At 40.9% G+C, this 27005-nt stretch overlaps 1 protein-coding gene across 8 annotated transcripts in view; it reads right to left on the bottom strand.

Moving 5' to 3' along the window:
• LOC142501655 (putative ATP-dependent RNA helicase DDX60) overlaps positions 1-27005 on the bottom strand; it is a 362879-nt gene that overhangs the window by 228824 nt on the left and 107050 nt on the right. For all 8 annotated transcript variants that reach the window (XM_075611796.1, XM_075611815.1, XM_075611833.1 and 5 more), the window contains 2 exons: positions 25964-26098; positions 9505-9663 (listed from right to left, as the gene is read on the bottom strand). In XM_075611796.1, the coding sequence (XP_075467911.1) occupies positions 9505-9663; positions 25964-26098 (294 nt within the window). The remainder of the gene's footprint in view (positions 1-9504; positions 9664-25963; positions 26099-27005) is intronic.

Raw genomic sequence — 27005 nt, 5'->3', positions numbered from 1 at the left:
TCACGAATTGTCAAAAAGATCTAATTGCAATTCAACGTGTCTTTTATTACTGTACAGTACTTCAAGTGTGTGTAATTTTAATTAGAAGAATAACGTTATGAACATTGTGTTCATACAGTATACATGGAAAAGAAGTCCTTTCTGAGACTCCTTAGCCAAAAATAAAAAAATTCAACATCGCCTCCCTCTTCTGCCAAATGTAAAATATGTTTTCCGCGAATAAGCGTTTCTCAAATTGGAATCAAGTTTAAACCGTAAAAACATGAACACACAAAGTACAGTATATTTAAAGAATGAACCTTTTTATTTGGACAGGATAATAAAGGGAAAAATAATAATAGAACAATGTAACGTCACCTCTTCTTCCGAATGTAAAATATGTATTCAATGAATTAGTGTTTCTCAAATTGGAACCTTGTTGAAACGCATATGCGTGTCATCACGTTTCTGCACATGCGTGTTTCTCAAATTGGAACCTTGTTGAAACGCATATGCGTGTCATCAAATGTTTGCGAATGCGTGTAGGGCAATTTGGAACCTTATTGAAACGCATATGCTTGACATCCTATTTATGCGCATGCGTGTCCTGATGCTCCTAATTAAGTTACTGTACAGTAAGATACAGTGCATTTCCACACGGAGTCGCTAGATACTGTATCTGCTAGACAGTAGTACAGTACTAATGCTGGTGTATCTAAATAGTAGCAAACACTTTAATTTTCTAGCTACATACTGTAGTTTGTACATACTGTACTGTATTCTGTACAGTATACAGTTTCAATGCCCTTTTTATATATTTAAATGCCTTTGGAACTTTAGGTATAGTACTACTGCACTTGTCTAGACAGTAAACATGAACACACAAAAAAGTATATTTAAAGAATTAACATTTTTATTTGGACAGGATAATAAAGGGAAAAATAATAATAGACCAATACAACAGATTGACCCCAGATGATGTGAGACGAAACATGGTTGGGCCTTTTTTGATGCTTTGATGCCACTGTATCCAATCTCCTGAGAAGCCCTGATTGTAAGGAGACTGCTGAGACGGCCGTAACGCGGCAGAGTGCCCCCACTGCGGGTGAGAGACGCTGGCAGAGGCAATCGCGGTCTGTTCCTGAATGGGAAGTGGAGCAGTCGCATCGGGTGCTGTTATCTAAGGAGAAGGTTTGAAGTGCACCCAAAGTCACTTCTTGTTTACTTACCAGCGGGGAGAGAGTGAGTGTGTTACCATCCCCTCTGTGTTGTTTGTCATCTTAAAGTAAATGTTAATGCACTATATCCTTGCATTTGTGTTTCTCCATATGAGGATCTACGAAGAGTCTGCTGACCTGGAGAATCTTCTACTTGGAGTTACAGTATTATGTGTTTTTCAGTGCTAACTAACACTGGGTTTAATTGCACATATTAACTGTTTTATCACTTTGCGTCATGAACACTGTTTTGTTTAGGTTTTTTTAAACAATACAACATCGCCTCTTCTTCAAAATGTACAATCTTTTCTTTTCCTTCGCAATCGCTGGTGCTTCTTGGACATCTGGGTCTGTAAAGAAAGAGACAATATTCTATGTTATCAATCGCATCATACATTATCGTTAAAAAGTGCCTACAGTACATCTTCTCTCAGGCTTTCAGCACGATCTACTGTATCACAAGAGTCACTGATTGTTATTGGCTACTCATACAGGACTTATTCAATCAGTGTGTATTAGTGCTGCTACAGTATACTACTGTGTGTCAGACTTTCAAATGGTAGTATTGCCAACACAATGTTACATTCTCGTTGGAAAATTGTTTCTGTGTATCCTCTGCTACATGGCTAAAAGGAGCTACAGTAAAAGGACCATGACACCAGTACAGAACATAATTATTCAGAACTGTATCTTCTGCTTTTGTTTGGGGGGAGGGGATAAAGCATGCATTGCTTCAGGTACAGCACTTTACATTAGGACTAGAGGTTTACATTAGGGTTTGGAGGGAATGGACTTGGCATGCATGGATTGGAGCACTGTGTCTTACCTGGCAGTATTGCCAGGAGAGTTTCCTGCACCAAGGAGGGTTTTTTCCTGCGCGTTCTCTTTGACCAGCTCCAGACATGAAAACAGATTTTAAAAAGCATTAAACAATGAAATCATTTTAAATAATCAACTGTCTTTTTTTTAGATTAAAAACATTGGCGGCGTATCTATATTGTTTAATAAATATGTAACTAGTAGTCGTCAAACTTGTTGAGGGACTTCCAGGGAAGAGACCTTGTATGCCTCAAAAGGGCATTGATGCTGTCTCTGACGGTTTTCACAAGTTGACTGTTAAAATTAAAAGAGTGCTTCACTTCGTCCATAATTGTTCTCCTTAAATTTGCAAGAAGACCCATCTTGTGTTTATTGCCTTCATAATTTACATTTTTGGTTCACTCGCTGTCCATCTCAAAACTAACGTGGTGTTTAAAGATGAACTGGGCATATTTCTGAGGTAGACCACCACATCTTATCTTGTATTTCTCGCATACACTCGGGTGCAGGTCTCTCAGCATGATGTCTGGGACCAGTACAATCCTGATTCTGGGTGCTGGGGCAGGTTTGCTGGCAGCGGGCAGAGGTAGATGGTCTGGGAGGATGCTTTCCTCCTGTCGTGGCCTTAGCGGGTTGTCATCGCCTAAAACTGAAGTGTGTATGCTAGAGAAGGAGGGGGTGAGCGTGGGGGGTCCTGTGGCGCAACTGGTGTTGTGAAGGTCAAATCAATGGATTGAGAGGGCGTAATGTATACTAAACCTGTCGAGCGAGGTCCATTACATTATAAATACACCATCATTTCTGTTGATTCAATGCACATTGAATATACATCAAATACACATTGAATATACTTTCCTCTGTGCTTCATTTATTTTCTAAAGTAGCGATGATGAGGAAAAGGATTTCAAATGATCTCAGCATGAGAATAAAGGATATGTACAATAAAGGACACGGAATTTTATAGATCCAACGCTGGTTAGTTAGTTTGGGCCTCGGTTTAGCAAAAAGCACTGTCAGCTATCATGCCCATGGTAAGGCAAAAAGTGTAAAGCGGAGTCCCCCAGTCACAACAGAGTAAGTATTTTTGTTTTCATTTTGTAATTACTGTATTACAGTACTGTAGGACAGCAAAGCGTCTTGCATATTAAAATGCATATTTGTGTTTAGCTATTTTCTTTTAATTTATTTTTGATTACTGTATACAAATACATGTACAGGCATACCCCGCATTACCGTACGCAATGGGACCGGAGCATGTATGACGAAAATGTACTTAAAGTGAAGCACTAACTTTTTCCCACTTATCGATGCATGTACAGTACTGCAATCGTCCTATACGTGCATAACTGATGTAAATAACACATGTATAACAGTCTCTATAGTCTCCCCGCTTGCGCACAGCTTCAGTACAGGTAGGGAGCCGGTATTGCTGTTCAGGACGTGCTGACAGGCGCATACGTGAGCTGCCATTTGCCTATTGGGCGACATGTACTTACTCGCGAGTGTACTTAAAGTGAGTGTCCTTAAAGCGGGGTATGCCTGTATTTGTTTTGACGTATTTTTGGGCCTAACAAAATGTTCTCCTTTCCTTTAAACTGTGGGACAGCAAAGCACATTGCATATTAGTGTTTAGTTATTTTCTTTTCGTTTACTTTAGAATACTGTATACAAATACATGTATTTTTTGGACTTATTTTGGGGCCTAAGAAATTGCTCTCTTTTCCTTTAAACTGTAGGAAAGCAAAGCGTCTGGGGGACGAAATCAGTGAGGCTAATGATGAGCGCTGTGCAGAAACAGTCTAGACTATTGTAGAGAAGCATCACAATATCACAGCATCTGAGAAAAGCATCGGGTTCATGAGACGCCAATTGGGATGGAAATATGGATGTGTAAAATAAGTGTCTAAGTGTAATAATGTATAGTATATTGAAATAGTATGCAGAGTGACACAACAGGGTTGATACTGTACTGTAATTACTGTGCAATATTTAGGACAGTACAGCTAAAGTGTTATACAGTACAGGCATACCCCGCATTAACGTACGCAATGGGACCGGAGCATGTATGTAAAACGAAAATGTACTTAAAGTGAAGCACTACCATTTTTCCACTTATCGATGCATGTACTGTACTGCAATCGTTATATACTTGCATAACTGATGAAAATAACGCATTTGTAACAGGCTCTATAGTCTCCCCGCTTGCGCACAGCTTCGGTACAGGTAGGGAGCCGGTATTGCTGTTCAGGACGTGCTGACAGGCGCATGCGTGAGCTGCCATTTGCCTATTGCCGATATGTACTTACTCGCGAGTGTACTTAAAGTGAGTGTACTTAAAGCGGGGTATGCCTGTACTGTACTTTAGGTAACAGTGTGGTTTGCCTGTACAGTCCCTGTAAAATTCTTCCTTATTACAGAGTGTATCCGATGATAAGGGAGGCCAACAAGATAAAGAGTGGACCAAGCATGGGCATGGATCGAAAGTTGCGAGACCTTTCAGGATGCCATCTTTTCTGACGAGATATCGCTCTTGGGAGATTTGCCACTTTTGCATTACGCAAAAAAGGATGGCTATCTCTGAAGCCGCGTCCCAAACACCCACTAAAGATACATGTGTGGGGTGTGCTCTCTTGGCAGGGACACGGATGCATAATCATCTTTGAGGGGAAAATAATGCACAAAGTCACATGCAGTAGTCTTACGCACTGTACAACTGTAGTGTATTCTGTACCCCAATTTTCATCTTTTCATAGTTTTTTTCTTTTCTTGTTCCAGGAATCATGGGAAAAGTATTTTTTCAAGAGCAAATTGTCACCCGTATTGCTCAATACATTAGACAGGATTTCCCATCTGGTGGTTACTGCTTCCTCCAGGACAATGACCCTAAACATACCGCCTCTAGTGCCTATATTCTTGCCAGCGGAATCAACTGGGTTAAGACACCACCGGAGTATGTGTTCCAGTGTATAGTAACTGTTTCTCATTGTTTTAAACAGTTTTTAGCTGATCAACTAATTTGCCATTTTTTCCCCTCCAATTCCAGATCACCAGATTTGAACCTGATAGAATTGGTGTGGCATGTGATGAAGGATCATATAAAATAGGTTTTTAAGCCATCCAACAAAGATGAATGAAGAAAAGGAATACTGTGCTTCTGGAACGACATACTCACTGTTCAAAATGCAATAATTATATTGACCATATTACCAGCGGTTTGCCCATACTTTTAGAGCATAATGGACAAGGCACCAGCAAGTAGTAAGGTACAGTATTGTACTCTACTGTAGTAAGGTTAGTATAGTACGTATAGTACAGGTAAGTATGGTACTGACAATAACCTGTTTCAATGTTAGCCTTATATTAAAGTTACTGTTATATTATATACAGTACGTGCATTATTTGTATTAGACGTGTGTATTACCTATTATTTCTATTAATTAATTATAGTTTACAGGTACGGTTATTTATAGTTTATCCATTTTGGGTGCTTGTCAATAGAGTTACACAGTCAAGGCCTAACCCTGCAACCTTTATTTTTCTTCAACAGGCATGAAGCACTACAGGAATGGGGGTGGAGTATAAGTTTATTGTACTGTGTGCATAATAACAGTCAATAGTTTGTCCTAATCCCCCCTCTCTCAATGACAAAAGAAATCCTGGCTCGTTTACGCCAAGGGATGTGACTCAGCTAAATCCCCTGAGAACATTTTCCTGTGTGTGTGATATTTCTGACTTGAAATTAACATTGGCTGTGAAGTCGGGCAGAGGGAGGTGTTGACAACACATCAAATGCTTTTTCCATGGCTTTGGGAGGGTGTGGGGGTGGGTGAAGTTGCAATGAAGTTAAGCCGTCTTTGGCTAAAGCTGTGATGACAGTAGAATGAAAATCATTTGAAGTGTTTTAAAATGTATTAAAAGTTAGAAATCCCTGGAGAACATGTTTCGGTGTGTCTGATATTTCCATAAACAAATTAGAAGGTTTTGAATAGTATTCCCCCTCCTTAAAATAAAAAAGTGTATGCCACCTCCGCCAGAAATTAAAATGAAGTGATTTTATGCATGTGAAAAATGAAAAAATATTTAAAAAATGCATCACAAAATGTTTTCTTAAAATCAATCATTTATTTATTTTACTGTAAAATATTAGCGTGGCAAAGTTTTAAAAGCGTGAAGCTGGTAATACTGACGGACTCAATACAAGTAAAAAAAGCAACGTTTAAAAAACAAAAAAAAAAAAAAAAAACGAAATTAGAGTTCCATCGAACTTCATCCTTCCAGTACTTTTGCTACTCAATTTCAAAGTTTCTTTTCTGGAAAAAAAATTACAGGGCATGCTATTATTTCCGGTACTGTGCATGCGTCAACTTGCGCTACAGTATATGGTGCATGTTTACAATCATACTGTACACTACTGTAGTGTCATTGGGAATTAAAGCTAATACAGTGTAGCACTGTATACTGTAGTACAGAACATTATATTTACCGTAATTATAAACTTTGCCAACCGGGTGGAGATGAGCCAATGTCAGAGGTGTACTGTGCGTAGAAGCTGGGGTCACTCATGTCGTCTGCATTATAGTTGACAGGTGACTGGTGGTAGTGAGACGGGGTCAGGTAGCAAGGATTGTAATCAGGCGGGTTCACTAGGTTTTCAGTGACGGTCGACCAGCTATTGCAATTGTATTGGCAAGCCGGGGTGTATTGTGCGTTGAAGCTGGAGTCAGTCATGTCGTATGCATTGTAGTTGACAGTTCACTGCTGAAGACAATGTCATTAGTGACGATCAGCCCATTATTGCAATCGTATTGGCAAGCCGGGGTTGGTACATTGCGGGGTCGGGAAATATGAATCTTAAATGGATTAAACCCGACCTTTCTCCTTTTGAAGTTGCCACCGGCAAACATACTGGCAAAACCAAGGAGCACAGACCAATAACCCCTGATATCTCCCTCAATGAGGAAAAAAACAATCCTCATTAGTTAAAGTTTGTCTTATCGAATGCTTCAACCCATGATGGTTAGGTGAAAATTTGAAAAAATTGTAGTTCTCAATGAAATGATGATATATCTTTGCTAAAGTTGCTTTCTTATCTGTTCCAGCAATAATTGCAGAAAATATTAGATATGCGTAACTGGCGTTCGGTTTTGAATAAAGACTTGGCATGATGTTGAGTGTACAGGTTCGGTCTATTCAGCAATTGTGCGGGCATAGCAATTGAGAATAATGTGCCCAACATTGTGCTTAGATACTTACCGGAAATTATGAAAACGTCTAAATTTGATAACGTCTTCAGCGACCAAGGTCATTTTACAAAGGATAACTGTGGTGGATTCTCTTTTTATCTGTATTTTAAACACCTGCACATTGACACATTGTTCAGTACAGTAACTGTGCTACAGTATACACTGGATAGTACAAAGGGATTCATTGTGCCACCTGGCCGATACGCGAAGAACTGCACCCAAAAAATCAGAAGCTAGGTAATTCAAAGAAATCAACAACGCTGAACACAGGTGTGATTGGCCTCGTTAACGCTAGTGCTCACTGAGAATAGTGAGTGAATCACGTGTGGCATACAGCAGACATTATTAAAATGGCTCCGAGAAATGTTCGAATAACGGCCGCTGCATCTGTAAGTTTTTTCTTGATTACTCATTTGTTTGAATCTTATATCCTTTTTAGGCTATGTGTGCGCTTTTTGATCAAATATATACTTCTGTTTTTTGCCTATATATGCACTTTGTGTTTGTGTATTCATTTTTTATTAATTATTATAGGCTAAAGCAGTAACATTCCGGGCATTATTGAAATCCCTGCTCTCTGATTGGTTAGAATTCCGGGCATTGTTCATTCAATAATGGCCGGAATTTTTGCCAACTTAAAACTCACCTTTCAGAGTTGCAGAGAGAGCGTGTGCTGAGAAAAAAACCGCCAATTGTAAATCTTAACTGTAAGTACCTCTCCTGCTCCAAGCTCCGGCAGCACCTCCGCTCCTCTCCTCACTCAGCAGCATATGCAGTCTCTCCCTCTCTCACAGCTGCAAGTGCTGTCAGAAGCTGCCATGTCTCAACTGGTAACTTTGTTACTTGCAACAAAGTAATATTTCTCACCCCATCTATAGCTTGTGCTAAGGTTATTTGTATTTCCTTTTTATTCAGTTGTAGTCACTGTTCCTCCACTTCTCTACCCCATCTCTCTCTACCCCATCTCCTTTCTCCCCTCTCATTTGCTACTTTACTTCTTTTTCCTACACAGGTGCATCAGCATAGTTCCGATTTACAGTATATATCTATACAAAAGTGTCTATTATTTTATGACAAAGCCTACATTTAGCCTATAATAGTAATAATCCCTTCTGAACAGGGCATTACTGGCCAATAATGCCCTGGCTGGGTTAAAGTCCCTCGGCTTTGCCTTGGGCCTTCAGCTCTTCCAGCCAGAGCATTATTGGCCAGTAATGCCCTGTTCTGAGGGGATTATTACTTAATTATTTATCACTTTTGGCAAATTTCTTACTGACTCATTCATTAAGCTCTGTTAGCACTGTACCATGCGATCTGCACGGAAAGCCCCATTCCAGAGCTTAATAACCGAGGGATTTTCACCTTGAAGGAGATACCGGCACCCCATAACGGGTCTTTATCTCGGGAAATAGGGGGTTTCCAAGGCTGAAATTAACCTTGTTCCGCTCAGGTGACCCCTGCTCCCGCACACTAGTATCAACCCCCCCTTCCCCCCCAATAAAAAAAATCATTGCATTAGCAGATAGCTGCTAAGGTAATAAAGTTGCTTACATTTTATTTTTATTCATAGTGTGCGTGAGCAGGGGGTCTCCTGAGCTAAACAAAGTTGATTTAAGCCTTGGGGACCCCCTACTTACCGAGATACAGGCCCCGGTATAAGCTGCCGGTATCTCCTTCAATGGGAAAATCCCTCAGTCACATGACCCACAGGATTTTTACATGGCGGGATACCGGCACCCCATAACAGGGCCTGTATCTCAGGAAGTAGGGGGTCCCCGAGGCTAAAATCAATGTGGTTCAGCTCCGGAGACCCCCTGCGATCGCCTGTAAGAGGCGCACAGTTAGAGTGACCGATTCAGCTTATCTCTTACTGCGCGTCTCTTACAGACAGGCAGACCCCGGTAGGATTAACACAGCAGAGACCCTTGATGTGTTAATCCGATGGCCATAATGTCTGCAGCAGACAATCTCGGACCACCACACGTCATAGCGCAGGATTTATACAGGTAAATGTTCGAATAATAGCCGCTGCATCTGTATGTGTGTTTGACATGCTAAGAGGAAAAGCCTTTTTATGTGTTGCCGCTGCACCACAAATTATTTAGACTTAAACTATAATACCAAGGGAGTGCTATCTGAAACATATTTCTCACATTGGTTACCTAGCAATCACCAGCAAATAAGATCTAGAAAATGCATTTATTTGTTGATCCCTGCATTAAAAATAATTGAGATAAAGGACTTACCATCTCTATAAACGCTAGAACATGTGTATTCCAGGCTGCATGAATAGTTCTGCCCTGTGCTCTCTGGGAAAGAGGCAAAATGAGCAAAAACGCCACACTGAGACAATACATTTTACAAAGGTCAGCCACTTCATCCAGCGTCAGGACATCACTGTCATCCTTTGGGGGAGAAAAACATTCAAATAATTATTTCACATGTTTGTAAATGCGTTTAATCGCTGTTAAGGTATATTTAACCTCTTAATTTTCTGATTCTTTAAGAATATAATAATAATATACAGGTTTCCTGCTTGATATCTACATTGGCAAAAGGGAGGAAGTGAATGTGAAATAGCTATACTGAAAATGTCTTGAAGGAGCAGCTCCTCTTGCCCCCACTTTTTATATGTACAGTAGGTTTAAAGGAGGGGGTTCCTGTAGCAAAATCACATTCATTTCAGCTCCACAGACACCTAGTTCCTGAGATACTTACCGGAAAAAGTGCTGAAAGTTACTTCCTGGTGTTTAAATATCCTGGGTCTGTTGCGGCTTCCTATTGGCCTGCTCGACGCAGGCGATTTAAACGCCATTTTGTTTTCCTTGGATGGGATACTATCGGCAAAAACTTTGCTGTTAAGTATCTCGGGAACCCCCTACTTCCAATCTAGGTTAAAAAAACAAGGGGGGGGGGGACTCCAAACAATGAGCAGATGGAACTGCTCCTTTAAGGACCATAAGTTACTGTGGGAATTGCTATTCTCTGCCAGAGTGTTTGTGGAATGATACTGCATTGCACATATGTGTCACTTTATCTGTATTGAATTCTATGGAAAGTACAACTCCCATAAACCTCTACTGTATTTGTGAGCATGAGCAGTAGAATTCCAAAGTACAGGGAAACAGTTTCTGGTGAGGAGAATCCTGCTTGTGCAGTCAGCACAACACAACAACTAACAATTTCTTCAAAGTTCAGTCTCCTCTAAGACAGAGATACAAAGTAGAGCTCTACTCACAAGTTCATAATGAAGTTTTCCATTTAATGTGACAGCCAAGAACAGTGGAATTACAAAGTTTCAGGTCCCATATGGGCCTTTCATAAAAAACATTTTGTTATTCCACTGTTCTTGAACTTGTGAGTAGAGCTCTACTTTGTATCTCTGTCTTTGAGCTATTGGGAGCTACATTTTCAGTTTGCCCGTGCCGGAATGAGGACTCTGCCACCAGGACTACCTACCTTCCACCATCTTTGAATGACCTCGCCGCTTGGGTCTCATCAGCTTCAGGGCGCCTCGCATGGCCACCACAGGGTGCCTAGCATGGTTGCTGCTCTGACACCATTTTTGAGCATGCCCACATGACTAGGCCAATGGCAGCCGGGACACATTTTTTTATTTCCCGCACACCGTGCTGGTGGCCAATTTGGGTGACCTGTGCGTATGATGATGGCAGTCTTTGGAGTGGCAGCACCCTACGGCTGCGGAGATCTGAGCGGTGGGGGCGGTTGAGGATGGCGGAGGGTTGCAAGGTGATCTGTGGTGCCCCTTTGATGTTGGCACCCCGGGCAAGTGCCCGGCCAGGATGCCCCTAAATCCGGCCCCGATTGTACTTCATGAATTTTAATGCTATTACCAAATGAAAACCCATTATATTTACTTCTTTGTAAGGAGGGAGTGAAAATGTATTATTGCTCTATACAGTATACACTTGTAGCCCCTGCTACAAATTTATGTATACTGTGAACAATACAGAATTAATCTGCTCCACCTATCAAATGGTGGGATAAGGAATAAGATACACTGTCCCTGATCTGCCTGGCAACACATGACAGGAAATACTGTATGGGATTGGATAAGAAGAAAACCAAATAGAATGTTGAAACAAATTGTCAGTTTGAGAGGGAGTCCAACTGTACAGAGATAGGTGTAGATGTAGATGCATCTCCAAGGAGAGAGAAAGTGAGAGATAGGTGCAGAAACAAATCTCTGACACATAAAGAGAAGTGCGTTATGATGAGAAGAGTCCTGGATAAAGAGAGATTCAGATATTTGCTGGGCTGTTAAAGAGCAACCAGACAGCTGGGAGGTCCTTTCCTGCAACTTGAGTAACCTTTATGTATTATCAGTGGTGGATTAAGACCCTCTGGGCCCTTTGTCACAAAGACTTTGGAGGCCTTACCTTGAGGCAGCCCTCATCCTGCGTTGCTGTGTCATTGCATTGTCATGGCAACATGCCACAACCTTACAGCGTAGGTCAAAATGACAATGCGACACTGCAGGAAGACAGCGCTCCTGAGAAGGTAAGACACTACCTTGGGTGAGGTCCCGGGACTCTGCAGCTCCCTCCTCCGGTCGGTGGAGGTTTTGATCCATGTGCAGACAGGAGGAAGGAGACTATGGCAGACAGTGGCCGCTGGTCTGTTGTATGGGGAACTGGGGAGCTACAGCACCAGGCAACCGCAGCCTACGCGGGCTTAACCTTGGGGGCCCCTGGGCACGTGCCTAGTGGTTAATCTGGCACTGTGTATTGCACACACATAACAAACGTTTGCCCCTTAATAGGCCTGTAATGCAACTACATGCCATTTTGAGAACTGCTCCAAAGCAGTTCTGGCAATAAAATTAGCCTAAGGGGCTTCCACATTGGACACTGGGACTAGATCAAGGGACAATAGTGCAGCATCCTAATTTATTGTGTAGAGTGTGTGTGTGTGTGTGTGTGTGTGTGTGTGTGTGTGTGTGTGTGTGTGTGTGTGTGTGTGTGTGTGTGTGTGTGTGTGTGTGTGTGTGTGTGTGTGTGTGTGTGTGTGTGTGTGTGTGTGTGTGTGTGTGTGTGTGTGTGTGTATAAAGAAAAAAGCGCCCAATCCTAGTGCATTACTGTATAAAAAATGGATTTAATGTTCCAAAAAACTCAATGGTTAAACTCACAAACAATGGAGATTAAAAAGCATGTATGATATCAATATTCATGCTCTGATTTGTCAGCAAGAACTTCTCCTCTGCTCAGCAGACCAGTGTGGTCCTCATGAGTCTCCGTCCAGCAGGAACTCTCGGCACCAGTGCTTTCTCAAATTCTTCCCCCGGGGAACACAAAAAAGATGTCCCTGGTTCCAAGCAAGGGTGAAGGAAGGAAGCGGAAGTGACAGGACCGCAGATGGTAGCAGTCTTTGAGTGAGGTGGCAGCAACTTACTCAACAAACGCTAGGTCATCCACAGCACATTAACCTTACGCGTTTCCTCAGACTTGCTGATTTCATCAGGGCCCTGTCACTTCCACTTCCTTCCTTCCCCCTTGCTTGGAACCAGGGACATCTGGTTTGTGTTCCCCGGGGGAAGAATTTGAGAAACCACTGGTGCCGAGAATTCCTGCTGGACGGAGACTCACAAGGACACTGGTCTTCGGAGCAACTGAGCAGAGGAGAAGCTTCTTGCTGACAAATCGGAGCATGAGTATTGATCTCATACATGCTTTTTTATCTTCATTGTTTGTGAGTTTAGCCATTGTGTTTTTTGGAACATTAAATCCATTTTTTATACAGTAATGTACTAGGAGTTTGCGCTTTTTTTCTTTTCTTTTTCTATACAGGTTTAGTGGGGAGGTCGTTGGGCCCTATCAGAAGGCTGCCTGTTTCCTGTTTCAGTGTTTTTGATTTGCTGTATTGGACTTCATTTTTTGGACTCACAAGGATATTATGTTTTAAGTATTGTCATTTTTTTGTTTATATATTTTTTTATTAGTATTTAATACATTTCTTGGGTTAAATAGGCATCCACAGCACTATTTTGATTGGTTTATATTATTTAATTTGGCTACTCCTGCTGGGACATACATGTGTAATATTTAGTGGAATATATAGCTCATTAACACATTGGTGTAGATCCACTTAGGTTTTATTGTTCATTACTGACTGGGCGTTGCCAGCAGTAGTTACCCAAGCGCTGTCGTGTGTGTGTGTGTGTGTGTGTGTGTGTGTGTGTGTGTGTGTGTGTGTGTGTGTGTGTGTGTGTGTGTGTGTGTGTGTGTGTGTGTGTGTGTGTGTGTGTGTGTGTGTGTGTGTGTGTGTGTGTGTGTGTGTATATGAGCCACCGGTGAATTAGTGAATAATAAATGAATATATATATATATATATATATATATTAATATAATCAATTATGTAATAATGAAGTGATTCCAAAAAAGAAAAACTTGTATATGTATCCTATATAAAGGATAATGTGTCATAAAAATGTAAATAATAAAAACAGTGAAAAGCAAACTGAATTGTGTTCTAATTACAAAACGGTGTGACAAAATGGTGATATATAAAAAGATAAATATATATTGAACCCAAAAATACATGTAAAAAGAAAGTCCAAAGCCTAAATGAGTCCTGATGGATAAATCAAAAAGTGCACAGTTCAGGGGTCCAAGGCTGCTCTCAGATGGAATAACCACTTACAATGGGAATTCAATAGAAACGAACAGAGAACAGAGACCGCACGCCCCGTAGCATAATATAGTACATTTAATAACAAATAGGGACTAGGAGAGGGATTAAAAACACTCACAAAGTAATTGTAAAAAACACGCAATTTGTGATAATAATCAGCACCACGAGGAAAACACCGTCCAGGATCGCGTAGATAATCCAAGGATTAACAACCGTTTGCCAGGAACAGTTCATCCCCCATAGGTTGCCGCAGAAAGAAGATGTTCCAAAGGTCCGCTTTCAATTAGCAAACGAGCTGGCCTCAATAGTACAACATGCACGTTTCGGCCGTAAAGCGCGCCCATGCGTAGTGACGTAATGGGCGTCCCAGACACGTTTCGCCACAATTAAGCAACTTTATCAAAGGGAATGACACGAACAAGGAGAGCTGGATATTTGTAACTACATACATGATGTGATTGGTTGGGAATTATTAGAGGGCCTGCCCCCAAGCATATCTACATAATGATTGACAACCTAAAACCACCAATGAGAACCTCCAAAACCCTCAGGTTAATAACAATAATGAAAGAAACATAAACAAATGTAAACAATTGCGAATCGTCCAGAATAAAAGAAAACTATACAAATGAATAATATACTATGCATACAATACCAAAAAACACTAATAAAATGATATAAATATTAAATAATTATAACCTTGTAATAGCAATAATAAATACAATAAAAATGACAAGAAATCATTGCATGTGCATGTAATTAGATAAGCATGAAAAAATTCAAATTGCAATTTATATGATCACATTGTTACACACACACACAACGATACTGTGTATGAGACAAATATCAAGAGGCAGCACTCCAATAGATGGTCAAAAAAGCTTTGTATTAACAAGTCATCATAACCAATGTTTCGGTCCTACATGCGGGACCTTTCTCAAGGTGGTGTGTGTGTGTGTGTGTGTGTGTGTGTGTGTGTGTGTGTGTGTGTGTGTGTGTGTGTGTGTGTGTGTGTGTGTGTGTGTGTGTGTGTGTGTGTGTGTGTGTGTGTGTGTGTGTATATATATATATGCAAATTGTGATAGATTATTATTAGGATGTGAAACATAAAAATGAATTTTTTTTTAGTAAGTGGCAATATGATCCCATGCACATGCATTACAATCACAAATATAAACTCTGATGGAAATCAAGAAATTATAAAACCGCAATAGTTCACCAATAAAATGATAATATAAATAAAATAATTATAAATATGAAAATTGAATCATATGTGAAGGATTAATAACAGAGGGAATTATAACTAAAAATCAAAATGTGAAGTGAGAAAATAGAGGGGGCATGGGAAAAGAGGGAAGAGGGGGAAAGGAAGAGGGAAAAGGGAAAAGAGGGGAGGAATGGGAAGAAGAGGAGGGAAGGGGAAAAGGGTGCAGTGAAAATGAAGGGAAAGGGAAGGAAGGAGGGGGGGAAGAAATGGAAAGGGGGAAAAGAGGGAAAAAGAGAATTGTATGTAAGGGGCTAGGAAGAAGATGAAGTGGAAAAAGAAGTGGAGGAACCAATGAACACGAATGGACTCCACGGGATGAGAACCACCCAGGCCCAAGGAATCATACTAAAGTACTGGTATCCAGACATTCATTCAAACCTCCTGGGGCATGAGTCCCCAGGAGATGAATCCAAAATGTCTCCCTTCGACAAAGGATTTTGAAACGATCCCCTCCTAGAGCAGAGGGAGGAATGTGCTCAATGCCCGTAACAGTCAAGGAACCATGATCCTTGTTATGTGTACAGATGAAATGTCGTGATAAATTATGGGTAGTGACACCATTGATGACATTCCTCCTATGCTCCAGGAAGCGAGTGCTGAGAGATCGAGTGGTGCGGCCAATATATTGTTGGCCGCAACCACATTGCAGAAGGTAAATGACATAGGTGCTCAGGCAGTTGATATTACCTTTGACACCATATTGCCCACCCTTCTGAAGGGAGACAAACTCCGATTTAGTAATTAGGTTTTTGCAAGTGATGCATCGACCCCTACCACACCTATGGTTGCCTGAACGGCCCAGAGGTGTGGTATTGGCAACAGCCTCAAATGGTCTTAATTTGCTCTGAGCTAAGGCATTTTTGATGTTCTTAACCTTCCTATAAACAATAGGTACTTTCTCAGGAAGAATGCTTGCTAAATGCGGATCGCACTTCAAGATACTCCAATGGGTATTCAAAATAACCTGGATGGATCTAAATGATTGATTAAAGGTGGTAATAAACCTGGAAAAAACCCTCAGTGTTAGATGATCCATTCCTAGATGTACCATAACTTGTATGTATATTAATGGAGTCTTTAGATTTCTTGAGAAGTGTAGATCTATCAGAGGCCCTGACCTTGCTGAAAGAGTCCTCCACAAGAACAGGATCATAACCTTTCAATAGGAATTTGTTGCTCAGATATTTAGATTGACAAAGAAAATCACTCTCCCTGGAACAGTTTCTTTTAAGACGATAAAACTGTCCCAGGGGAATATTTTTGAGCCATTGTGCATGATGGTTACTTGATGCATGCACATAGTTGTTAACTGAGATGGGTTTGAAGTGAGTGGCTGTGACTATATTGCCCTCTGGATCTGTAGTTAATACAAGATCCAGGAAAACCACAGATATAGAACTAATATTAAAAGTGAACCTCAAACCCAAATCATTGTGATCAAAAGAACTCAGGACATCAGAAAAAACTGTGATATCACCTTCCCAAATAATAATAATATCATCGATGAAACGGCCATAGTACACGAGGCCCGCCCCCAGCTCCAAATTATGCCAGATAGATGTTTCTTCCCAAAATCCCTTAAAGAGCTTGGCATAGCTGGGGGCAAACCTCGTCCCTATGGCCGTTCCACAGATCTGAAGATAAAACAATTCCTCAAAAGAAAAATAATTGTGAGTTAAAATAAAAGTGATACTATCCAACAGAATTTTTTTGTGAGGAGTGGGAATAGATGAATCCATGCTAAGCCAAAAGTCGATAGCTCTGATCCCCCCGGAATGATCAATGCATGTGTACAATGATGATACATCACATGTGGCCCAGAGGAATCACAATGATTTGTGTTTGAGGTTCACTTTTAATATTAGTTCTATATCTGTGGTTTTCCTGGATCTTGTATTAACTACAGATCCAGAGGGCAATATAGTCACAGCCACTCACTTCAAACCCGTCTCAGTTAACAACTATGTGCATGCATCAAGTAACCATCATGCACAATGGCTCAAAAATATTCCCCTGGGACAGTTTTATCGTCTTAAAAGAAACTGTTCCAGGGAGAGCGATTTTCTTTGTCAATCTAAAGATCTGAGCAACAAATTCCTATTGAAAGGTTATGATCCTGTTCTTGTGGAGGACTCTTTCAGCAAGGCCACGGCCTCTGATAGATCTACACTTCTCAAGAAATCTAAAGACTCCATTAATATACGTACAAGTTATGGTACATCTAGGAATGGATCATCTAACACTGAGGGGTTTTCCAGGTTTATTACCACCTTTAATCAATCGTTTAGATCCATCCAGGGTATTTTGAATACCCATTGGAGTATCTTGAAGTGCGATCCGCATTTAGCAAGCATTCTTCCTGAGAAAGTACCTATTGTTTATAGAAAGGCTAAGAACATCAAAAATGCCTTAGCTCCGAGCAAATTAAGACCATTTGAGGCGGTTGCCAATACCACACCTCTGGGCCGTTCAGGCAACCATAGGTGTGGTAGGGGTCGCTGCATCACTTGCAAACACCTAATTACTAAATCGGAGTTTGTCTCCCTTCAGAAGGGTGGGCAATATGGTGTCAAAGGTAATATCAACTGCCTGAGCACCTATGTCATTTACCTTCTGCAATGTGTTGCGGCCAACAATATATTGGCCGCACCACTCGATCTCTCAGCACTCGCTTCCTGGAGCATAGGAGGAATGTCATCAATGGTGTCACTACCCATAATTTATCACGACATTTCATCTGTACACATAACAAGGATCATGGTTCCTTGACTGTTATGGGCATTGAGCACATTCCTCCCTCTGCTCTAGGAGGGGATCGTTTCAAAATCCTTTGTCGAAGGGAGACATTTTGGATTCACCTCCTGGGGACTCATGCCCCAGGAGGTTTGAATGAATGTCTGGATACCAGTACTTTAGTATGATTCCTTGGGCCTGGGTGGTTCTCATCTCGTGGAGTCCATTCGTGTTCATTGGTTCCTCCACTTCATCTTCTTCCTAGCCCCTTACATACAATTCTCTTTTCCCTCTTTTCCCCCTTTCCATTTCTTCCCCCCCCCTCCTTCCTTCCCTTTCCCTTCCTTTTCACTGCACCCTTTTTCCCTTCCCTCCTCTTCTTCCCATTCCTCCTCTCTTTTCCCTTTTCCCTCTTCCTTTCCCCCCTTTCCCCCTCCTTTTCCCTCTTTTCCCATGCCCCCTCTATTTTCTCCCTTCACAATCTATTTTTATTTTTAGTTGTAATTCCCTATGTTATTAATCCTTCACATATGATTCAATTTTCATATTTATAATTATTTTATTTATATTATCATTTTATTGGTGAACTATTGCGGTTTTATAATTTCTTGATTTCCATCAGAGTTTATATTTGTGATTGTAATGCATGTGCATGGGATCATATTGCCACTTACTAATAAAATAATTCCTTTTTATATGTTTCACATCCTAATAATAATCCATCACAATTTGCATATACACATATGTATATATATTTGCATGTCATTTCCCAGAATCCCTTGCTGCAGTGGAAGTGCTGTGTGATAATGGTGAAAGGTGGGGTTGCAGACCTGCCTAAGACATGCAGATGAGCATACAGTTGTGTACACACACACACACACACACACACACACACACACACATATTTTTTATTATTTTTTTTGTAACAATGTGATCATATAAGTTGCAATTTGCATTTTTTCATGCTTATCTAATTACATGCACATGCAATTATTTCTTGTCATTTTTATTGTATTTATTATTGCAATTAGAAGGTTATAATTATTTAATATTTATATCATTTTGTTAGTGTTTTTTGGGATTGTATGCATAGTATATTATTCATTTGTATAGTTTTCTTTTGTTCTGGCCGATTCGCAATTGTTTACATTTGTTTATGTTTCTTTCATTATTGTTATTAACCTGAGGGTTTTGGAGGTTCTCATTGGTGGTTTTAGGTTGTCAATCATTATGTAGATATGCTTGGGGGCAGGCCCTCTAATAATTCCCAACCAATCACATCATGTATGTAGTTACAAATATCCAGCTCTCCTTGTTCGTGTCATTCCCTTTGATAAAGTTGCTTAATTGTGACGAAACGCGTCAAGGACGCCTATTACAACATTACATCACTACACACGGGCGCGCTTTACGGCCGAAGCGCGCATGTTGTACTATTGAGGCCAGCTCGTTTGCTTATTGAAAGCGGACCTTTGGAACATCTTCTTTCATGCGGCAACCTATGGGGGATGAACTGTTCTTGGCAAACGGTTGTTAATCCTTGGATTGTCTACGCGATCCTGGACGGTGTTTTCCTCGTGGTGGTGATTTTTATCACAAATTGCGTGTAATTTACAATTACTTTGTGAGTGTTTTTAATCCCTCTCCTATTCCCTATTTGTTATTAAATGTACTATATTACGCCATGGGGCAGAGATAGATCGATCTTGATCTCGATCGATAGATCTCTATCGAGATCTATCGAGATCTATCGATCGAGATCTATCTATCGAGATATATCTATCGAGATCGAGATCTATCTATCGAGATCTATCTATCGAGATCGATCGAGATAGAGATAGATCGATCTAGATAGAGAGATCGAGATCGATAGAGATAGATCGAGATCGATCTATCGAGATCGATAGAGATAGATCGAGATCGATCTAGATAGAGATCGATCGAGATCTATCTAGATAGAGATCGATCGAGATAGAGATCGATCTAGATAGAGATAGATAGAGATAGATAGAGATAGATCTAGATAGAGATAGATCGAGATCGATCTAGATAGAGATAGACATATACTGGACACCAAACAAGCTCCTATTGAACCCCCAAAATAACCACAACATATATATAAGATAGATCGATCTAGATAGATCGATCTAGATCGATCTAGAGATAGAGAGATCTAGAGATAGATAGAGAGAGAGAGATATAAAAACAGGTAGTCGATACCGTTCTGTGGCTAAGGAAATGCATTTATTTGTGCGAGCTTTCGAGATACAATGATCTCTTCTTTGGGCAATGTTTCATTTGAGTCAGCCAAAGAACTTTCTTGAAACAAAGCATCTATGGATGAAAGCTATCCCTCCCTCTGTGCAGTATAAGATTTATGACCTGAGGTGTTAAATAGTCCCTGAATGCTTGTGATGTAAGAGAATGTGTGTGTGTGTGTGTGTGTGTGTGTGTGTGTGTGTGTGTGTGTGTGTGTGTGTGTGTGTGTGTGTGTGTGTGTGTGTGTGTGTGTGTGTGTGTGTGTGTGTGTGTGTGTGTGTGTGTGTGTGTGTGTGTCCAGGAAGATACAAGACTACAACAGGTCTTCCCTGAAACACCCTTATCATACAGACAACCTCATAATCTCAAAAAAAATTATGGTGAGGAGTAAAGTATTCAACAGTACAAAAGAATGCAGGACAAGACCATGCCAAGATGCAAGATGCAAAACCTGCACAATGCTCCACACAACAGGCGCAATACAAATACCACACAGGAATCTGGAGTACAAAATCAAAGGAAGGTTCACCTGTTCCTCCAGCAATGTTGTGTACGTTATCATGTGCATGAAATGCCCAGGGGGCTGCTGCTACATAGGTGAGACGGAACAGGGGCTTAACAAGAGAATGAATTTGCATCGCCTCAGCATCACATGCGGAACAGGAGACAGTCCTGTCTGCGAACATTTCTCTGACTCTGGCCATAAGATGAACGATCGGAAGGTGGCCATACTCAAAGGTAATCTTAGAACACCACAAGAGAGACGGTTGCATGAATACAAGCAGCCCAAGATTCAAAGTGGCCCTGTTTTAAGTGGCATGGAGTTTAACAGGGAGTTAGAAGATTATTGATTTACTGATTATCTTTTTTTTTTCTTCTCTTCACAGGTAAAAAATATATCTGAACTGTCTGTCTGCAAGCAATCCTGTGCTATGTGTATTTTTAGTTGTAGTCTTTAGCCTAGTCTTAATTAAATTAACTTACACTAATACTTAGGCAAGACCTGTCGAAAAAACATCTGTGTTAATATGCCTCACATGTGCTAATTAAGGTGGTTGGGCTGAAATAAATTCTGTCAGGTGACTTATTATAAGAGCAACCAGAGCAGCCCTGGCTGTGAAAAGCAGCCCAAGATTCAAAGTGGCCCAGTTTTAAGTGGCATGGTCAAGTTTAACAGGGAGTTTAACAGGAGGGAAACAAGGGGACTACAGAACATCTACGGGCCATCAATCCTGGATGTTAACTACGCTTGGAAAGGTGGACAGTTTCTATCCCAGACCACACATCTCAGCACTTAACTACTGATGCCATGATGCTGCTACTATTTATATTTGCTCTGACCTCGCTTCTTTTCAAAATACACATTTCTTTCTACCAGCCCCATGTCTCCAACTCTATTCATATATCTCCATCTTCTTTACCCCTCAATAAAAAACACCCACGCAAATCCTCTATTCACACCCTCTATCTACTCCTTCCTGCTGCTGGGGATCTCCCCTAAGCCTGAAGCCAGACATACACACCTCATCTCTCCTACGCCTCCCTGCCATCTCTTCCCCTTTAAATGGTGTTAACCTTTTCATTTAACACCCATCTACAGCACTTTTTCCCTCACCTGCTGTCTCTGTAAATTTCCCCTCAAACCTCTTAGATTATAAGCTCTTCGGGGCAGGGATTTCCTTTCCCATTGTCTGATTTTTGCTGCACTTATTGTATTTTTAAAATTCCCTGTACTGTATTCTTTGTGAAGCGCTGAGTACACTTTTGGCGCTATATAAATAAAGACATACAATACAAATTTATGAAACTGTATGGGACACACACCGGTGGCCTAAACCGAGACCGCAGCTTCATGAGCCACTAAACGGAGACCAGAGAACTCTCTTCCCATGAGTGCTAAAGCCCATATCTATAAATACTGCGCTATATGAATGCACACACCTGTCTCTCACACATATATGTACAATGTAATCCCATTCCTATATACCAATAGGGATTACATAATAGCCACACACATGGACAAAAATGCAACACCCTCTTACATTTCAGCACCTACCCACACCATTGTTATACACTCCCACTCCACACACACCTTTTGTAAAGCGCTGTACACACTGTGGGCACTTTATTAATTAAGCTTTACACACGTAGATGCGCACACACACGCACACATACATACATACCGCCGGCCTCCGGTATCAATGCTTTGCAAAAATAAAAATTGCACCCAATTTCATTACCTTAGCGGCTCACAGCTAAGGTAATGGAAGGGTTAAAAATCAGGCACTGATTTGTTGTTGGTACAGGGGGTGGGTGAAGATTGTAGTTGCCCCAGGATGGGCGTTAGGTCTTGCGGAAGGATGGCAGTAGGAGTTAACACCTTCATTACCTTAGCGGTTACAACCGCGCTATACTCCTGCAAGGCGTAAACACAACCCTGGGGTAACTACTACCTTAAACGACCCCCTGTACGCAACAAAAAGAATGGGCAAAAGTGCTATTAACGAAAGATGGCTAATAGTGCTTTTTCCATTCAAAATTACATTGCAATGCAATACATTTAAATAAATACAACTCCCTCCCCAACCCCAACACATGCAGTACAGTAATTGGCAAAAATACTAATATCCAGATATGGATAAAAGTCATTTTCCCATTTAAATTAAACCAGCCAGGATAAATTAAATAAAACTTTAACTTGCCCCTGCCAGGATGAAAGCCCCAGGGGGGTTGTTAGGCCTCCCTTGTGGGTAGCGCGGAAGGGTGGGCTAACCCCTTAATTACTAAAGCGGTTACTAACCGCTAAGGTGATTAAGGGGTTAGTGGCCATTAGATTGTATTTTTTATTGTTATGTTGCTACCAACGGAGAACAAGGACGGTGATGAGGTTGAGGACGGCCTTCATCCTGGCAGGGGTAAGTGAAAGATTTATTTACTTTATGCTGGCTGGTTTAATTTGAAATGGGCAAATGCACTATTATCCATAATTTTGCTCATTGCAGTTAGGGAGTGGGGTTGTTGGGGGTACAAGAGGTGGGTGGGTTGTGTATTGGTAGGTAGTGGGTATTTTAATGTTAATTGGGGGTAGAGGGATTGGGTGAAGGGGGTACTTCGCTACGGTGGGTGTTTAGGCCTACTGGGTGGGTCATGGAGGGGGTTAACCCCTTCATTACCATTGCGGTCACTACCGCTATGTTAATGAAAGGGTAAACTTCTGCTGCAATCTTCCTGGTAGGCATAACCACCTACCCTGGGCCAAGTACCCCCTTCATTTACCCCCTCTGCCCTCAATAAACCAGCTACTGTGCCATAACTCCTTAATTTCCTTAGCAGCTAGCTGCAAAGGTAATGAAGCTGCTTTAATTTTATTTTTAACAATAGTGTACGTGAGCAGAGGGTCTATAAATGCACAAGGGATACTAGCACCCCATACCAGGGCCTGTATATCGGGAGGCAGGGGGTCCCCGAGGCTGAAATCGATGCGGTTCAGCTCAGAAGACCCCCTGCTCACGTACACTATTAGTAAAAATAAAATTAAAGCAGCTTCATAACCTTAGCGGCTAGCCGCAACGATTATGATAAATTTATTTATGTATTTTCATACTAGTGTGTGGGAGCATGGAATCTTCTGAGCTTTAACTGCATTGATTTCAGAATCGGGGACCCTTACTTCCCGAGATAAAGGCCCCAGTATGGGGTGCCGGTATCTCCTGCAGAATTTAAATCCCCCGGATTTTAACATTGCAGGGATACCGGAACCCCATACCAGGGCCTTTATCTCGGGAAGTAGGGATCCCTGAGGCTGAAACAAACACGGTTCAGCTTAGGAGACCCCCTGCTCCTGCACACTAGTATCAAAATTAAAATTGAAACTGCATGATCGCCTGTAAGAGCCAAGCATGGAGACAGTGTCTCCATGCATCTCTTCCTGGCTGCAGTTTCAATCAGTTGCCGATCGCTAAGATTTATAGTACGATAGCACTTAGAAAACAAAATAAAAATCGTTCGATGCTGCATATTTTATTATCGAACTTGAAAATATTTTTTTTGGACTTTTTTCTTAGTGAACTTTTTTACCAACATGTTTTTTTATAGCGCGATAAATCAATAAGAATGATTCCTGTGCTCATACCAATTAGAGAACCCTTCCACCACAAGAAGCCCTCAAAAATTGCACTCATGTGTAGTACTCAAATGTAGGATAACATTGATCCAGGAAACATATTATCCTATACTACCAGTCATAGTGAGTGGAAAAAGCAAAAATAATAAATCTTTAATAGTTATCTACAAAAACCACAGGGTGTAATATACAAGGAAAGTTTAAAACTCCTTTAACCCTGATGAAGCGTGGATCTCACGCGAAACGGTCCGTCGGATTTTAGTGACGTCATCACGGCGTCGGCAGTGGAACTGCAGCACGGGGAACCAAGACGACAACACGGATATCTGGTTGTATAACGCTGCTCTGGTCATTTATTTACCAACCTATTTACATTGTAGCTAGAGTGTATTATCACTATCTTAGTTACAATGCTCCAGTGACAGTCGAAGGTGCACTAGCATATTTTGTATTGTCATATCTTGCATTTATAGATATTGCTAAGTGCATGCACTAGAAACTATTTATAGGATATGATTGTTGCAGCAACTTACCTTTGATCCAATTTTGTGTGGTTGTTAAATAGAGTTGGTAATCTACCAATCTACTGTAAGATAGATATTTTTTTTCCAGCTCTATTCTAACCTGTGTCTTTACCAGCAGGAGAGTGCAACATCTAGAGATGTAGCAAGAGGTTAAATTATACCTGCTTGTTACTGTGTAACCTTGCAAGGATTGCTCCCCTAAGACACCTTGGAGGAATATATACATAAGGATACATTTTTTATATCTGACTCATGCATCATACATTGTGGGCAAGTGTATCTTTGAGTGTCTAAACCTAGAGGGTAATATCCCCTGGACACATCTGCTACGCAGGTATATTCCAATTCCCTGTACTGTGATTAACTGTGGTGGAAGTTCTTTACTCAGGGAGTATTAACCCTGTGTGGGAATTAGGAATATCTTCCCACATATATGAGTACTGTACTCCCCATTTTTATTGTCATATTCCACTGCCGTAATGTTAAACTTTCCTTGTATATTACACCCTGTGGTTTTTGTAGATAACTATTAAAGATTTATTCTTTTTGCTTTTTCCACTCACTATGACTGTCAGTATAGGATAATATGTATCTTGGATCAATGTTATCCTCCATTTGAGTACTACACATGAGTGCAATTTTTGAGGGCTTCTTGTGGTGGAAGGGTTTTCTCCAATCCTTACCTCCTGTGTGTATATAGATTCAATATATTATGCACCTTGTGACTTTTCATTATAAATATCTAAGTATTAGGTGAGCGGCAGACCTCTCCTTATCTCCTACAAATTAGGCTAAAATATAATAATGATCTCATGAGTAACAGTTATTTAGTTAAACCCTTTGGCCAAAGCATTATAAGCCTGCAGCCATGTCAAGGCATAACCAAATTTGCAGGTACCTACTGTATACTGAATATATGTAATTATTTTCCCATGGACTAGTGAAAAATGTGAGAAATCGATAAATCAATGCAAAGTCAATCGGCAATGCACTGATTTTATCAAAGTTTAGTGAATAGGCTCCATAAACTGTGGCAATACAGGGGTTACACAAAAATAATTTATAAAGATCATTTTCTTAATCATTTCAATTTGATATTGAAATATTTTAACAAATTACATATATTTCCTTTTAAAACAAACCATACCTGCTTTTGATTCTGGAATTTTGACATTTCAGCATATATTCTCAGTGCTATGGAACATGAAACAACGCAGACAATATGTCTTATGTCAGATCCTTCAGTCCAAAGATGAGACAGAAGATTTATGCTTTTAGATATCTGTAACGTAAAATAAATTTTTTTAAGTTTATACCATGCTATGTCACAGTACCGTGTTTTTCATTGAGTATACACAATTGTGATTTCAGTTCTAACTTGAACCATTTATACTTGGCAAGTCACTTTATTTCACTCTTCCCAATGCCTGGAAACTAGACATGTACACTTCATGGTAAAATATTTCAATTAAAACTTTTTTTTATATATATTAAACACCCCAAAAATAATGTCAGCTAAACAGGATGTCATAAAAATGTGTTTTTGAGATACTTATAGCCAGTGTTGTTTTTGTTAAAAAAAACAAATAAAAAAAACAAGCGGTTCCTGTACTCCGGGTCGCAGACAGCTTTCCCGGGCCGAGAACTAGACTGTTCACTGGGCCAACCCCACTACCCATAATGTAGGCCTTGCGAGACACCCCCCCCCCCTTCTATCTTTACCCTACTACTCTCTCTCCCCCAACAAACACCCACCTTTCTCTGTCAACAGCACCCCTCACAACTGCAACACCACATCTCTCTCTCCCCGGCCATACCCCCACCTCACTCTTTAACCCACCACACCCTGGCCACTCTCTCCCCTGCAACACCCTCACTGCTTTCTCTCCCTTGCCACACCCTCACCTGCCACTCCCTCACCTGCCACTCCCTCACCTCTCTCCCCGACCATACTCTCAACTCTCTCTCTCCCCTGCCACACACTCACATCTTTCTCTCTCCCCCGTCACAACATTAGCTTTGTCCCCTGACACACACACACACACACACACACACACACACACACACACACACACACACACACACACACACACACACACACACACACACACACACACACACACACACACACACACTTTCTCTCTCCTCCCCACAGGCCCCTCCCCTTTCTCAACCCCTATCCCCTATCC

The sequence above is a fragment of the Ascaphus truei genome, chromosome 1, assembly GCF_040206685.1.
Source record: "Ascaphus truei isolate aAscTru1 chromosome 1, aAscTru1.hap1, whole genome shotgun sequence".
NCBI lineage: Eukaryota > Metazoa > Chordata > Amphibia > Anura > Ascaphidae > Ascaphus > Ascaphus truei.
This window is presented reverse-complemented; position numbering and strand designations above follow the sequence as displayed.